Source organism: Chelon labrosus (assembly GCF_963514085.1).
Source record: "Chelon labrosus genome assembly, chromosome: 1".
Classification (NCBI taxonomy): Eukaryota; Metazoa; Chordata; class Actinopteri; order Mugiliformes; family Mugilidae; genus Chelon; species Chelon labrosus.
In genome coordinates, this window is record NC_140337.1 from 14,880,058 (window position 1) to 14,895,031 (window position 14,974).

The 14,974-nt window shown below is 47.0% G+C and overlaps 1 protein-coding gene across 1 annotated transcript in view; it reads right to left on the reverse strand.

The window, feature by feature from the left end:
- ppargc1a (peroxisome proliferator-activated receptor gamma, coactivator 1 alpha) overlaps positions 1-14,974 on the reverse strand; it is a gene marked incomplete at its 3' end in the record, with an annotated part of 262,222 nt that overhangs the window by 24,630 nt on the left and 222,618 nt on the right. Inside the window, exon 2 of the mRNA XM_084543332.1 lies at positions 6,290-6,469. Coding sequence (XP_084399458.1) covers positions 6,290-6,469 — 180 coding nt within the window. The remainder of the gene's footprint in view (positions 1-6,289; positions 6,470-14,974) is intronic.

The following is a 14,974-nucleotide window of genomic DNA, read 5'->3' on the forward strand; positions in this document are numbered from 1 at the left end:
ACAAAGCCCGCAGCAATATGAAAAGAGGTTTGGCTAGGCAGAGAATAGCCTGAAATGGTTTTCTGGAAAGAGCTGATCAACAAGCAGACCATTTTAGAGCTGTTGACTTCCTGAGGTCAACAGCACTACCAAGACTGATACATACGGCGCTTTTACACCGATACACCACTTCACAAATTCACCTGACCAAAAAAAAAAAAACAAGCCTGCTTTGGATGCGTCTGTGCCAAATAACTGCACGTACGGCATGATATGATTTTGCACTGTTAAGTATTTGAAATAGCTGATGGGGACTGGGAATAAAACCCTGCGTTCTTTTATACAAAATAACATTTTAAAAAAAAATGTAAAGTAAAAGCAATGTTTTCTCTCTGCAGCGACAAAATGCCTGTAAAAGCTTCGGCTTTCACTTTAGACTCAGGAGCTACTGATTGGGCAGCAAGTGAGTCATCCAAGCATCAAGTCACTCATGCCTCAGCAGAGCCTCAGAGAGCCTCTTGAACTATTTGAGGCCTGTGCAGACTTAAATGTTTCAGAGGGGAATAAGCTGGAGCTATAAGCATGCAGCGCACATCATAAAGCTTAGTTAGAACGGGGAATTCATTCTTTTTTTTTTCCACATGCAGAATATAAGACTGTATAAAACATGACCAGGGTTATTAACCTATAAAAGAAAGAAAATTAAAAAACAGGGAAAGACGATATTAAAACACTCGAGAGATGCCTGAGGAGAAGCAGCATGACTATCTTGGAGAAAAAAAAGCCCACTTCTCTCCACTTGGCACCCATCGGCACGCCGGATTCAAGCGTTAGTTTGATATAAAGTTAATCTTTGATATCTACCAGCTCCTCCCAGAACTGCAGGAACCGGTTTTTAATTCATTACTAAAAGACCTAATTTGTGCGCTAAATTATTAATTATTGCTCAGAAACAACAAAGTTCCTCTGGAAGCTCGTGTTAGAAACTCAAACACACAGACAGATCGTGGCAAACTACCAGAGCAGAAGGGCCGGCCAAGGCTCCTGCCATCGGTGGATATACTGGCATGGAACGAACACACACACACACACACACACACACACACCTGGGACTGATGGGTCTTTGCTGGAGATGGGAAGCATCCCATCATCCAAGACTGACAATGCTTCACCATAAATCACGGCACGCACTCACCGAAAGATCTCTCTCTCTCTCTCTCTCTGTCTACCTTTCTGGTCTTCATCAAGGCTGTTACTTTCACTCTTTTCCTTTTATACACCTCTCCCTGTCACTCTTTGACCAGTTCATTCCATCTCTGTGTTTACACCTTGCTCTCCTTGCCTGAGCTCATCACATTAGGGGAAGAGTATAAAAAACATTCTAGGAATCTCTGCCCATTCCTTCCACCCACTGTTAAGTGTACGCTATTAAATAATACAAGGAAAGAGGGTTGGTCTGCATGGCATCGCCGCAACATGTTGCTGTGTGTGTGTGTGTGAGAGTATGAGTTGGGGTGGGGGTGGATTATTGGCTTAGTGTTTTGGCCAGGTTAAAGTGAAACAGCCCTGAAAGGCTCTTAGCGGAGATTACCCCAGGTACTAAAAATAGTCATTTCCACCCAATACACACGCGGAAAACACAAAACAGAAAGTGTCGCGTCTAGCCAGAAAAGACCGCGGTCTCATCTTTGTGCGGGGCATCTCGGCCGCACAAAGGGCACGCGCTCGCGCGCACGCGGACACGTCGGTCGCTCCGGCGTGATGAGGGAGATGGGTATCCGCTGGGGGCACGGGATCAGCTGGGGCAGGGACACCAAACCATGCCTCAATCAGCAGCAGCGGTCCTGTGGGAGCACTCGTCGAGTGTGTGTGCGAGAGAGAGAGAGAGACAGGCAGCCAAGCAGCCACCACCAGACCAAAAACATGTTCCCTTGCTCTTTTTCCAAACATCCCCCGAGGAGTTTTTTTTTTTTGGGCCATATTCACCCCTCTGCTTACTATCCTTTTATTTTTTCTCCCTTCTCTCCCTTCTTCCTTCCAGCTTTTGTTTCCAGAAGCGACTGTTCGAGGCCAGAATATATTTGTTTAGCCACTGCTGCTCCAACTTCCCATCAGCCAGGAACAAATGCTTTGCCTTGGGAGTGAAAAGACAGAGAGCGGGAGGGCGAAGGGAGCCCACAGTGTTGCGGGTGGGGGGGGGGGGGGGGGGCAGCGAGTGGAGAGCTCTTGTTGTGGAGTGGATCTGACAGACGCTCCAAGATGACACAGGCTTGGACAGGCCATGTCTGCATCTCTCTACCATACATCTGCGCCTATTTGTCTGCACCGCCCCCCCCCCCCTCGTTTGTGCATCTTGAAACAGTATAGCCGCGGGTCTGAACGCACGCTTTGCTTCCACTTCGGCAGTGATGGAGGATTTCTTCCATCAGACGGTGCAAACAACGTATCAGCGCGGGGGGAAACGGAAGGCAACTCGAGATGAGGAGAGCATGGCGCATCCCAGTATCCTAATAAGACTCACTTGAGAAAATCATATTATACAGTGGAATATGATAATTCCTACACCCTTTGCTGGCGCAGTGAACTGGTGCGGGCGGTGTACTCTCAAATGTCAGCATAAATTTGCAAAATAAACGCAACCGGCATTCAGCAGGGAGCAGGGACAGGGACAATAAGGGTCTCTGCTGTGTGTGTGCATTTGTGTGTGCGAGGGCGTGACAGTTCCTCTCAGAGGGTCCGTGACTTTGCGCTCGCTGCTGTTTCTCGGCTCACGGGCCGACCACCAACAAGTGTGTGAGCTAATCTGTCCTCCCACATGTTTGCAACAAAAAAAAAAAAAAAAAAAAGACGGGAAAGCGTTTCGGCACAGCCTGTTTTATCAAAGCCTGCTAAAGATGACCCAATCAATCTAATCTGCCTTTACTTAAGAATAAGCGCCCGAGCATCTGTCCAATAAGGCGCAAACAAGGAAGACAAAGCATCATAATGCTTCCTGGAGGCTGATGCCATCGCACGCTACATCCTGCTGGAGTGATAGAAAGATTTTTCACATATGTGCGCTCATATGGATACGCTCACAGAATGTCTCTTTACAATATCAGAGTAATGCTTTAAGCCTCTGCATCTTATTTTACTACCTTCTAAGCCCACAACCTTTTACTTCCAATCCATGGGCTTTGCTTAGGCCTGGCGCTAGTCCAAGCTTCTCCTCATCTATATGTTTGTCTATTTCACTACCCATCTGTCCCCATCCCTCTCTGTCTGGCTGTCTTGTCATCTGCTGGCCTTTTCTGTCTCTGCTCCTCCCTTCGTTTCACGTTTTTTTTCCCCCCCCCGTCTGCCCTTGTTCATTTGTTCCAAGTGTCCATCCATCGTCGCCGTATCTTGCGACGGGACAGGTTTTGCAGCGGGCGCATGCCGAAAGGTAAACCCGGTGCCAGTTTTCTTTCAGGATCGCATAGGCCGCCTCACGGCCTGCAGCAGCTGTAAATGCCTTCATCTGTATACGTGTGATATAGCCACGCCGCGTCCCCCCGCGCAGGACGTCCACAGCGGAATCCGAACAAGCCGAAGACCAATGTGACACGTATCCATCAATCAAACGCTTGCGGCTTGACATGAAATCTGAGATGAGACCTGTGGTTAAAAAGACACTGGGTCACACTTCTGTGCCGTTATCTTTGGCAGTACATTGGGAACTTATTGGAGTAACTACCCCTTAACAACTGCGGCCCGAAATAGACTGTGGACTTTCACGGTAGGCCCGTTTTGAAGAGGTGTCAAACACGCTGCGCCAGGAGCGATCGCTGTTGTGTGTGCGTATCCGTGTGTGTGTGTGTGTGTGTGTGTGTTACAAGAAGGGGGTGTGATGTGGTGTATCATTCTCGACGTTTTATGTCAGGGACAGTGGGGACAGTGGCAGGGAATAGAGCAAAAGGCCAGCCAGGGGACAGCTTGTGATCTAAGACCGTATGCTACTTAGGGAACAGAACACACACATGCACCAGCAGAAACACGGACGAATAAGCGCTCATACACACATTTACTCCGTTTATGCAGGCTGTAAACAGTTCCAATGATCCCTTCAATGATTAAAACAGACTTTGTCTAATGTGACAACAATATATCCGGTCACAACTACACTGCCCAACCCTAGTGAGACCTTGTTTACTCATTTGCCATGGTGTCACTGCAACCGGAATAGGCCCAAGAGAAACGCTGGGTGTTTGTATTTCTGTCAAAGCTGCAAATCATTCCAGCAGCTGACTTACTGAACTAATGAACACAAGTTAAAACTTCCAGGGAGCAAACTGTGCGATGGGGACGTTTAAAAGAAGGGCCTCAGCGGGACAGCTGCACCCAGCTGTTAACATGTTAGGCTACTCAAGACAGCGTTGATTATCTGCCACTTACTTTCTTTTCTTTTCTTTTTTTTATTAAAATCACATGCATACTGACTTTTTAGTGGATCCGTTTGCAAGAGAGGATGAGAACATACAAGGAAAATAACACTGGCAGGCCCTTTAAATGTGGTCAGTTATTAACGCTTTCTCTAATCTCCAGCTTTTGATTGGATGCTTCTCTATTCTGCGCAGAGGCCAATCAGGGGGCTGCAGGAAGTACAGCTGCAGCCCCAGCCTTCTGATCCTTGCCGAGCAGCAAACTTTCCTCTGTCAGATTAAGGAGGATTAGCCGGGTCCTGCCGTATGATGAACTGAGCACTTCATATGGTGACTAGAAACTTTCCAGAGATGGAGGGGGGAAAAAAGAAAAAAAAATCCTGGTCAGGGAAATGTATTGCTTGCTTTGAAACCCCCGTTTTCACTGCTTAATTAGAAGCCTTTCCATATCCTCAGCATAATACAATAGCTGCTGGCTTGTTGAGTGTGTGAGGACATCACCCGCTTACTGAAATGTACAGCAGTCGTGTGGAGGCAAACACGTGCTCTGGTGTGCAGGAGCATGTGCACACGCAGGCGCACACACACACACACACACACACACACACACACACACACACACACACACACACACACACACAGGCTCCATGCCACATTTGAAGTCACACACCGCTTCTTGCTCAGAGCTAGTTGCCTCATCAGGGTCCTCAGTGGGTGCTAAGGTCCATTGTGTTTTAATATGACACATAGGCACACATACACAAAACATGCGTGCACTCTCTTTGGTATTTTTATCCATCCCCAGAGCCACTCGGTGGCTGCAAGCCATATCGCTCTCAGACGACAGAAGAGTCACGGTCACACCAGCTTGTACTTTAGGCCCCCCCTTCTCGTGTGTGTGCGTGTGTGTGTGTTGGGGTGGTCCACGGAGGCAGAATGTGTGGTGATATAAAGGGACTCTGAAAAGGAGGAGGTCAAATGTGGAAAGAATTTAGTCTGTTATCAACGGTTGCCTGCAAGACCACCGAGGACACGCGCGCACGCACACACACATGGAACACATGACAGAGACCCTGGAAATGTGACTCCATGACAGGGCCGTTGACACACACATGCTCTGCCTTCTCAGACGGGCTTTTTCCTCCCGAGGCGAGGCTAAAGCATCCAATCTCAGTCTTTCTTGTCTATCTCTGGCACTGATAAAGGCTTATAATGAACTGGGGACTGGAACTCAGTCCCAAGACCGATGGCTTTATGGCTCTGGCCAGATCATCACCCTCTGTGGACTTCGTTTGTCGCCGGGTGAGAACAGAAAGAGAGAGTCAGATGGAAAGAAAGGGATAGGAGGAGAGAGAGCAGGAGAGGAGGGGAGGACGGGGGGGGGGGGGGGGGGGGGGGCAAAGATTAAAGTTTTACGCTCCAACCTTTGAGAAGCGTTTTGCAATACGCTCTCCGCGCCGTGAGTTTACTACGGACGCGTTCTTTCAGATGTGCGCCGCATTACTGACTCTGGGCTGAAATAAACGCACAAAGTTTTGATAAGGCAGCCTACAGCCAGAATCCAAACAAGGGGACAAAGGTCTTCCTGGGCTTATCGTTCCCTGGCGTTATCTCCTCTTTTGTACTTCGGAGCAATGTTAAAGCATGTTTGTAAACGGGCAACACTTGTACATTTTGTCTGGCTCGCGTTCAACAATTTGATAGGGCGTTGTGTTGGATGGGGCATTTTATAACTCCAGCTCTCTCCTGACCCTGACGACCGACTGATAGCAAAATCACCGCGGGTGCAAAGACGTCCCACGATGCACAGAAGCAGCGGCTTGCAATGTGAGAAAATAAGAAGTGTAAATAGAGAAAAAAAAAAATGATGGAGATAACTAAAAAATGTCTTGTGAAAATGCTTTACTTACCTCAAAAAGATTGGATGCTTCATTCCCATACTGAGTGGAAATGATCTCTGATTGGTCGCTGTACCATTTGAGGCCACCCAGGAAACTGTCTGCATCTAAGTCACTGACATCCAGCTCTGAGAGGTCAAGTTCAGGGAGGTCTGGGCAGAGAGGCTGGTCTTCACCAACCAAGGCAGCACACTGGGGAAAAAGAAAAACAACAAAGGCGGTCAGACAGAAATCACATCTCTCGCGGGGACAGGAAATGTGGGCACGAATCAGAACTCATCTCAAACCCCGCGGCTGAATCTTTCATGTGACACACTTAATTTATAACCTTTCTTACCATTACTCTATTGATAATTAACGGAACAGCTTTTTGACAAGCGGCAGGTCAGCTCGCTTTGCACAACAAAACCTGCAACCTGTTTCCACTTAGCTCCTGTTCAACCTCCAGTACACTGTGCAGCCACGCTCTGATTGGTGCTGGCCTCCCTGCTAGTAAATGCAGCCTGTTGACATTTTGTTATTCACCAGTCACTTTTATGTAATCTAGCCAATGTGTACTGCATGTAGCAGCTGTTCCTGCTTCCTCCGCGCACAAATCACCGGCTCTGCCCCGGCTGCAAGTGAGGGCCGTGGACTGGAACTGGAAAGGTGTCTTGAGGGATGGGGAAGAAGGGGCAACAAGTTCGCGTGGCTTGGCGGGTTTTTCAGAAATGCACTGCTATGCACAGGCCTCATTCCTTCGTGTTGCACAATTGACTAATCATTTTCAGCATGCAAAGCTGCAGGCAGGTAACCAACAGCTGAAATGAGCAAAAGTCAGACAGGCTGTGGTCCTTGATGGGCAAACTTTGAGCTCTGTAGTCAGTGGTCGTTAAAAGGCAAAAACACCCCAGAGTGCAGGCGTGTTTACACTCTGTGACTGTGAAAATCCAAATCCGAGCCTGAGAAAACGGATTTGCGGCTGCTGCCTAATAGGCAACGCACGCCTAATTTCGTTGACAACACGTCAGCCGATGTATGAAAGCTGCAGGGTGGCCTTAAGAAAGATATAAGATAGATCTCCCCCGGGCGAAGCCGGGAGGTATTTGGCCCGATGACTGAGGAGGAGTGAGAGCCGGGTTCTTCTCGGGGCAAAGCTGAGAGACGGGAAGCTGTGCCAAGTAGGAAAAACCGCCCAGACACCGGTGTCACAGCTCATCTGTCCTCGGAACCGCACCAACACAAATACACGATGACTTAGACTGTGATGAGACAAATCCGTTATGCTGCAACCGCAACAGCGGAGGGGACAGATTCACTGCGTCTCAGGCTTCCCCCTGAGATGATCCAGTCAGACAAGGCACGATATGAAGAAGAAAAAAAAAAAAATGGCAACAAAGCTGTTCTGATATTCAGAGGCTAGACGTCTTATGCTCAATTATATTATGGAGTTCTTGGTGAACTAATGAAACAGCGCCGCCAGACAGACACTCGGGGTGCACCACGGCGCTCCAGTGATTTACGCACGCATTTCACATAAAAGCACCTGCCAGGAAGATTATTAGGGGGGCGCTTGTAGTCCCGGGTGACAGTTCTCTCTGATAAAGAGAAAGCTTTCAATGCAAAGGCATGCATTTTCATGAAAGCGATCTAAAAGGGACCCTTCAAGAATACGCGTACATGTGTTGGACTGACGCTGGGAAACTGAACGCTGCCGCTGTCCAAACGGTGAAGTCACTCCCCTGAAGCCTACCTGGATTAAAGTGCACGAGGAAGGCATCCGAACGGGAAAACAATCCCGAAATCGGTCGGAAACAACAGATCCTTACTTTTAGTGAACAGAAGAACGGCTCTGTCTCATAACAGCGACACATAATCACAAATGTGCAGCCAGACTGCAGTCGTATCATGTAGTTACTGTGAAATCTCTCTGAAACACCACTGAGCTCGTGAGTGCAGACTACAGCCAGGTAGACCTAAAAACCTCCACGAAAAGCTGGATGGACTCTGCAAAAATCAGGACAAACAGGAGACGAATAAGTATCCTTTTGATGTGCGTTATCATCTGCATGCACTTTAACCAGGTACGCCGGATTTAAAGACGACTGGAGCGAATGTGAGCCAATTAGTTAGGACAGAGATTGGGAAAAATTCGCACAAACGCCAAGATCACCGACTCCGGCTGGATGCTGCTCTCCAGCCGGGGCAGCGCTCCTCCGGCCGGGGGAGGTTGGCACCCAGACCGTGGCCGGTAACCGTTAATAGCAAGATGCTCCTGCGCAACGCCAGATAGCGGTGCCTCGGCGTGGACAACCTTTGCTCTTGCCTCTGAAAATAACATGCGCTATCCCGACACAGCACATCAAAGGGCTTATTATCGTCAGTGGGTTTCATGCGTCAGCGAAATACCTGACTTTGAGACATTTCAGTCATTTCGGCATGAAAACCTTCTCGGCACCGGAGCGCGTACAGTCCGCGGTTGGAGAGATATCCGCCAGCTTGCAAGCACTCGCTCCGACTGAGATCCTATAAGGAAAGCAGTGGTCCTGAGCCCGTGCACGCTTTAGAACAACTACACCTTTAACTGAGGCGAAAAGGGAGATTCCGCACATTCCCTCCACTTGTCATATATCCCTGCGTTGTATATCCCTCGCATCATCAACTGCGTCCAGACGCGCACTACACCGGCATGCCACGGACAGCACAGGCAGAAGAGGAGGAGGAGGAGGAGGAGGAGGAGAGAGGAGCGTAGACTTATGTGGAAATCACTGTCTCGGGTAGCCAGTGCCGTCCATCGTTCCAGGGAAAAAAGAAAGTCCAGAGGTCTGGAAAGATGAAAGAAGTCGGATTTGTTTTAGATGCGCTCACCTCTAATTCTCTCCACACCGAGTCCTGGTTACACCTGTCCCACGCCATCCAGCCACAGAATGACGGTCCGAGAAAAGGGGGAGAAAAAAAAAAAAAAAAGAAAAAAGAAAAAAAAAAGGAAGAACTCAAGTAAAAAAGAAATCCACACACGCTCTCCACTCGCTCTCACACAGGCAACTGCTGCCCCTCGCCGAGAATGAACCGAGGGCACCTGTCTTACAACTGCTTTCCATCACATGACAAAGCTATTAAAAGTAGGCAGGGGAGTGACTCCGCTTCCACACTACTCGCCAGTGACGCGCAGTCAGCAGGCGGAGTCTGGCTGCGCACATAGTAAAATCCTTCCCGTGCACTGCAAGAAATGTCCACATTAAAACCACAGTCTGACGTATATTTAAAAAAAAAAACAAAAAAAAAACTGCATTCATGTTTTGCCTGTGGGATAAGGCAGTCACTCTAAATCTTCAGATGAATTCATTTGCTTGCGTAAAACGTTCGCCAGATCATTTTCTGAGAGGGTGATAGGTCTCAAAACCTCGAACTCATGACCCGAGCTTTCTCGCAAAAATGTTAAATGGACTCAAATCTCCTGAATTAGTGTAAAAGAAATGTGTAGAAATGTGATACTACTTTGGTCTGTGTCCAGGCCGATGATTTATTTAGTGATCAGAAAGGAATGACAGAAAAAAAAATTAATAATAATAAAAAAAAAAAAAAATTGGAGCGTTTTGGATCTGGTTCTTTTGGCCACCTCCCTCTAATTTGTCACAATTACTATCAGCTATCCTCCATGTGTTCGGTTTGGAGATTGGATTTCACACAATCGAGATTCTGGTGAATTGAGGCCACTGTTTAAAATAATAATAAAAAGAAAAAAAAAAGTCCACAAAAAGACTTTACACAGATTGCTGTAAAAATACCCACTACTGGTACTCCTCTGCAAGGACGCGCAACATTAGTCAGTAAGGCACCGAGTCTCTGAACGCGCAAATGGGCCAAAGTAAATCGTGTCTTAACCCAAAAACGAGTTTCGGTATCAGCGCAATCGAACACAAGTTAAATTTCAGCCTCCTTCCCTCGGCAGTCGCGGCAGAAAACATCGCCACTCCTGTTTAATTAAACCGTCCTCATTAAAGACAAGCGTGTTGCCATATATAAACCCTTGCTGTTTTAACCCCATCCTCCACTGTAACCCAAAACGCCAGTGTTTGGCGTGTAAAATATCAAAGAAGGTAATTCGGGAAGTATTTCTTTGTCCATTGAGAGGCGATAAAAAGGACAGGTGGCAGTATCAACCATGTATACAGTGTCAACAGGACGTGTATAGGCAACAGCACCTCGGTTAAATAAAAACAGAAGCCTTGTGGACATTTCAAACACAGTGTTTTTGTCTGTTGGGGAGCCTTGCAGGAGGAATTCAAAGTTGAATGTGTGTTGTCTCCCTCTGATCACTTCACAAATAAATCATTCTGTGTTCAAATCTTAATGAGTTATTGCAATGATTTTCTCCCCCTATATAATGAAACTGGGCAACTCTCACAGCCGTGGGAGATTTCTGAGCAAATTGTTAAAATAACGCCGCTTATTTATTTTTGTTTGGATGTTATTTTCGAGTTAACTTCCGACAATACATTCCTGTAATAAGAAACTCACTCCACGGAATATGCTAACCCCAATCCAATTTTTACTCTTGTAAGCCTATTAAGTCCACCTGAGCATGCAAGGAGCAATTGTCTCCCTAAATTAGTGAACCACATACAGTAGGACTCATTAAACACAAAATTGCACAGAAACCGGTAAAAAGGTTCTGGGGGATGGAGAATGCAAATTGCACAGATTACATGCGAGCGAGGAAGTGTATGCCTAGCATGTCCTGTATGGCGTGCCGCGTTTTACGGGCATCCGAGGACATTTGCGCCACTAAATCTATACATCTGCCTCTCCGCGCGTGCCCAGCGACGCCGCCCAGAAGCCGAGGAAAAACCAGATCGGAGCAGGTGGCGTGTGCAGTGACCTCGCAGAGCCCAGATGGACCGGCACCACACAGATAATAATATAGGGGCAACATGGGAGTGACACAGAGCTCGGAGGTAGGTGGATTTGTGACTCCGGCAGAGATAAAACACTCAACAGCAGGGATTTAAGTCCTTCTGTGATGGGGGAAAAAAAGTCTAGTTTAAGTTAAATGTGTCCAACAAATGTGAGTAATTGCAGGTACGGTCGAAGAGAGACTTCACAACTTGTGTAATAGCGTGGATGTGCCAAAAAAAAAAAAGAAAAAATCTTGGCAAGAGATATATGCTGGTAAATGATATTTCTCCCTCTCCCGAAGCAGCATGTGAGTCACAGTCAAAAAGGCTTATCTGATTGTACTCTTCATGCCAATTAAGGAAACAGAAGCTAAATATAGATATAATGTTTTGATTTCCTTTCTTGAATGGCCTTTGATTCTTTTTTTTTTTTCTCCTTTTTCTCCTGCAAACACGTTCTCGCTTGCGGCTGGATATTTATGTATGCAGTGGTGGAGATTTGTAGATATAGGAATCAATTCAGAGGGGTTCTACGGCGCAGCTGAAGTACAGGTAATCTTTGAAACGCCACAGCTTTTTGTTTCAGTCGTGGAGAGCTGATAATGAATGGATAAGCAAAGGGAGGCGGTCACGGGCTGGCGCGGAATGAGAAATAGGCGACTGTTTAGCGGCGCACATCGGAAGGGGACGGTCATGCCAAGGCACAGCCAGCGTGTTCAGTCTCCCCCAGCTCCCTAGAACGGCCTTGGGTCCTGCTTTCACACCCTTCCCTGCATTTATCCGCTCTTATAGATGTCACCTCTTAAGGGGACCGAATCTATAGGATGGAGTGCGAAAAGTCGTTCGCGCCCATTTGATGCCTAGCATGTTGTCATGCGATGGGCCTAACTTGCTGCCCTCTCCCCTGAGGCTTTGGAACATGACAGACTGCGAGGCCGGGCCGAGTCTCGTGGGAGTTTGGGAAATGTTGGAGAAATGCAACTCAAATGATTCAAGTTGTTGGACACATATTGTCCTTTTTTTTTAGCGGCAGAGAGCACGACTTTGAAAATAATGTATTTTATTTGGCAGTAGCACGTGTGACTGCAACTTGAAAGAGCAATAATGCACGTTATAACTGAACCAGTTTATGAATTACTTGGGATTATTGTATGTTTTATTGGGTGTGCGCTGTTGTTGCATCTGTTTGTGTCTATTCTTAGCTACGTTACGCCCTTCTAAACAGCCCCTCGGGGACAAATAAAGTGATCTGAAGTGATTTGAATTGAAAAAGTGTGCAAGTTTTTGTTGCAACCAACCAAAACGAAAACAAAAAAATGGCCCAACATGGCACTCAAACCCTGATCTTGTGGTCCACACAGTCCTGTGTATGACTGGAGCAACCACCACCAATCCAACCTCCTAATGTGGACTTGGAGGTCTTTCTAGATGCTGGTCTCGTACCTTCAAACATGGAGCGGTCAGAAAAACAAAACAAACAAAAAAAAAAACATGGGAAATTCATGTCCACAAGCTCAAATAAGTTTCAATAAAATTTCATGACTATTTCACAAACCGCCAAGAGACTTTCAAAAGATGCTGCCAGCTGAAAAACATTATTTCCAAAGTCGTGTTCTGCTACACGAAAGAAACGGAGGATCTGTGCCCCCGGGGCTCGGATCGGTCGACTATTTCACGGACTGCTGTGAGACTGTCGGCAGGGAATGATCTTGAAAAGTCTGTGAACTTCAAACTGAACCACTAATAAAGTAACAAACAAACACTTCACGTTAAAATATAAACCAATAAGAGAGCTCGTAACACACCGGGGTTCAGGTGCGGACGAAACGCAGGGATCTTAATGATTAAACCGTTTTCCGGAGTCAGCTGACAAGTGGAGTTGTTAGAGCTAAAACGAGGCTAATCCACAGATAATTATCTTTGTTTGAATATTCAAGGTGGCTTGACTCACAGTACAAATCCTTCCATTTGCATTCCTTGGCGCAGACTGAATTTAATATTAACATTAAAGAGCAAGAATTTGTACTGATCCTGTGTAAATTATGGGTGCATGCTGGATCCGATACAATCTTTTTTTTTTTTTTAACACAGTGTCTGTTTTGACAGCGCATCCATTCTTAAGTGGCTGTGTCTTGTTTTGCTTTTTCCATAAATTGTGTCACCGGCCCTCTGAGAGTGTGCTGCTGCACAGTGTGGGGGGATGATTCATATCACTTTGTTGCATGTCATTGCTCCCAACAGAATCCATCCTAGCATCTGGCCATTTTAATACATGGTGGCTGGATTCATATGAATTAATTGAGGGCAGAGGTAAAACAGAGTGCTCCGTCTATTCATGCATTGTTCAGGGCTATAATAAGACAGCTTACGCTCCCGTTCTCTGGGTTGTCATTTGACGGGCCTTCAGATCTTTGGCGCGTGGGTCATTTTTCCACTTGATAAGTCATATTGTTTTCTCCTTATTAGGGGACTGTGGAGGAAGCGGTCACATTTCACAACAGTCAAGTGCTCTACAATAACATAGGATGTAATGCCATGGAGGACTGGATACAGGAAATGAAAATGGATACACAACGCACGTATGACATTCTAACATGGTGTCAAATGATCACACAGGACTGCTTTATTTTGAGGACCCTTTAATAAACTAAGTGGCAATAAGAAACCGGTTCATATATTTAAATATGTAACGTCTTTTCTGCATTTTTAAATTCCATCTCTTACCTTTCACAGCCACAGAAACACCTCTCACAAAACATCGGCTTGGCCTCCGTATACAGGCTCCTAACTCGTGCATTATAAGCAAGACAAACAGTGTGGCGCCTCAAATTATGCCAGCGCTCGCCCTTTGACATACAGTAAGCTAGTGCATTTTCTCCTTGTGAAGATTTTACATCACCTCTCTTTGTAGTGTCCTTCAGAGGACCCGTTGCCTTGCCGCCCTGCGTGCAAGCATGTAATCCTTTCCATCAATGAACTCCACTGTGTCATTTAGCCACTCTCAGGATGGCGGCTACTCTCCCCGCGGAGAGTCCGGCCCACGTTATTAAGGCAAATGGCATGAAGAGGCTAGGGCCAGTTAGCCACGGCGGAGCCTCGGAATCGAAAATAGCATCAGTCCCACGCAGGGACTGGTAAACACACAAAAAAAGGAGCCTGGGGCGCAATGCAGGACCGCCCTCCCCCTTGCCACACTCCGGCTCCGTTTTGGAAGAGCCGCAGGAAAAGCGGCGGGCGTGTCCCCTCCCCTCCTAGAGTTGAATAATATCACGGCCACACGGTGATGTGAGTCGTGGTCTCCCGTCGGAGCCCGCGCGTCGGAGAGCCGTTATTGGGCTTGTTTAAAATCGCCGGCGAGTCATGCAAGATGCATGCGGAAAGCGGCGGCGGCGGCGGGAAGAGGGCGAACTGTGAGCGCGGGGCCTGCCTGCCGTGTAATGCGCCTTTCGATGGAGAACTCTGCTAAACTAGCGCTCTGGGCAGGGACTTGTGAGGCACTTTGTGTTTTGCTTGGGTATAGCCCTCACAAGGAATATTAAAATTTATGGACCATGAGGGTGGGTTGCAAACACACACATCCATAAACAAGGTTTGGGCACTCCCTGCGCTTAAATTGCTACAAACCAAACCTTTAAAATTGCTGTAAAATTTTCAACAGATGCCACATACCCGGCAATGTAACTGAAGGAAATGAGATGCGCTTGTGTGAAGGAGATGCAGCGAAATCTACTGAAAGGGCACATGAAAATAGGGCGTATTGATGTTGAACATCCACTCGGGCACTTTTTGAAGTTGAATATGAAGTTCAAACATCCTGACT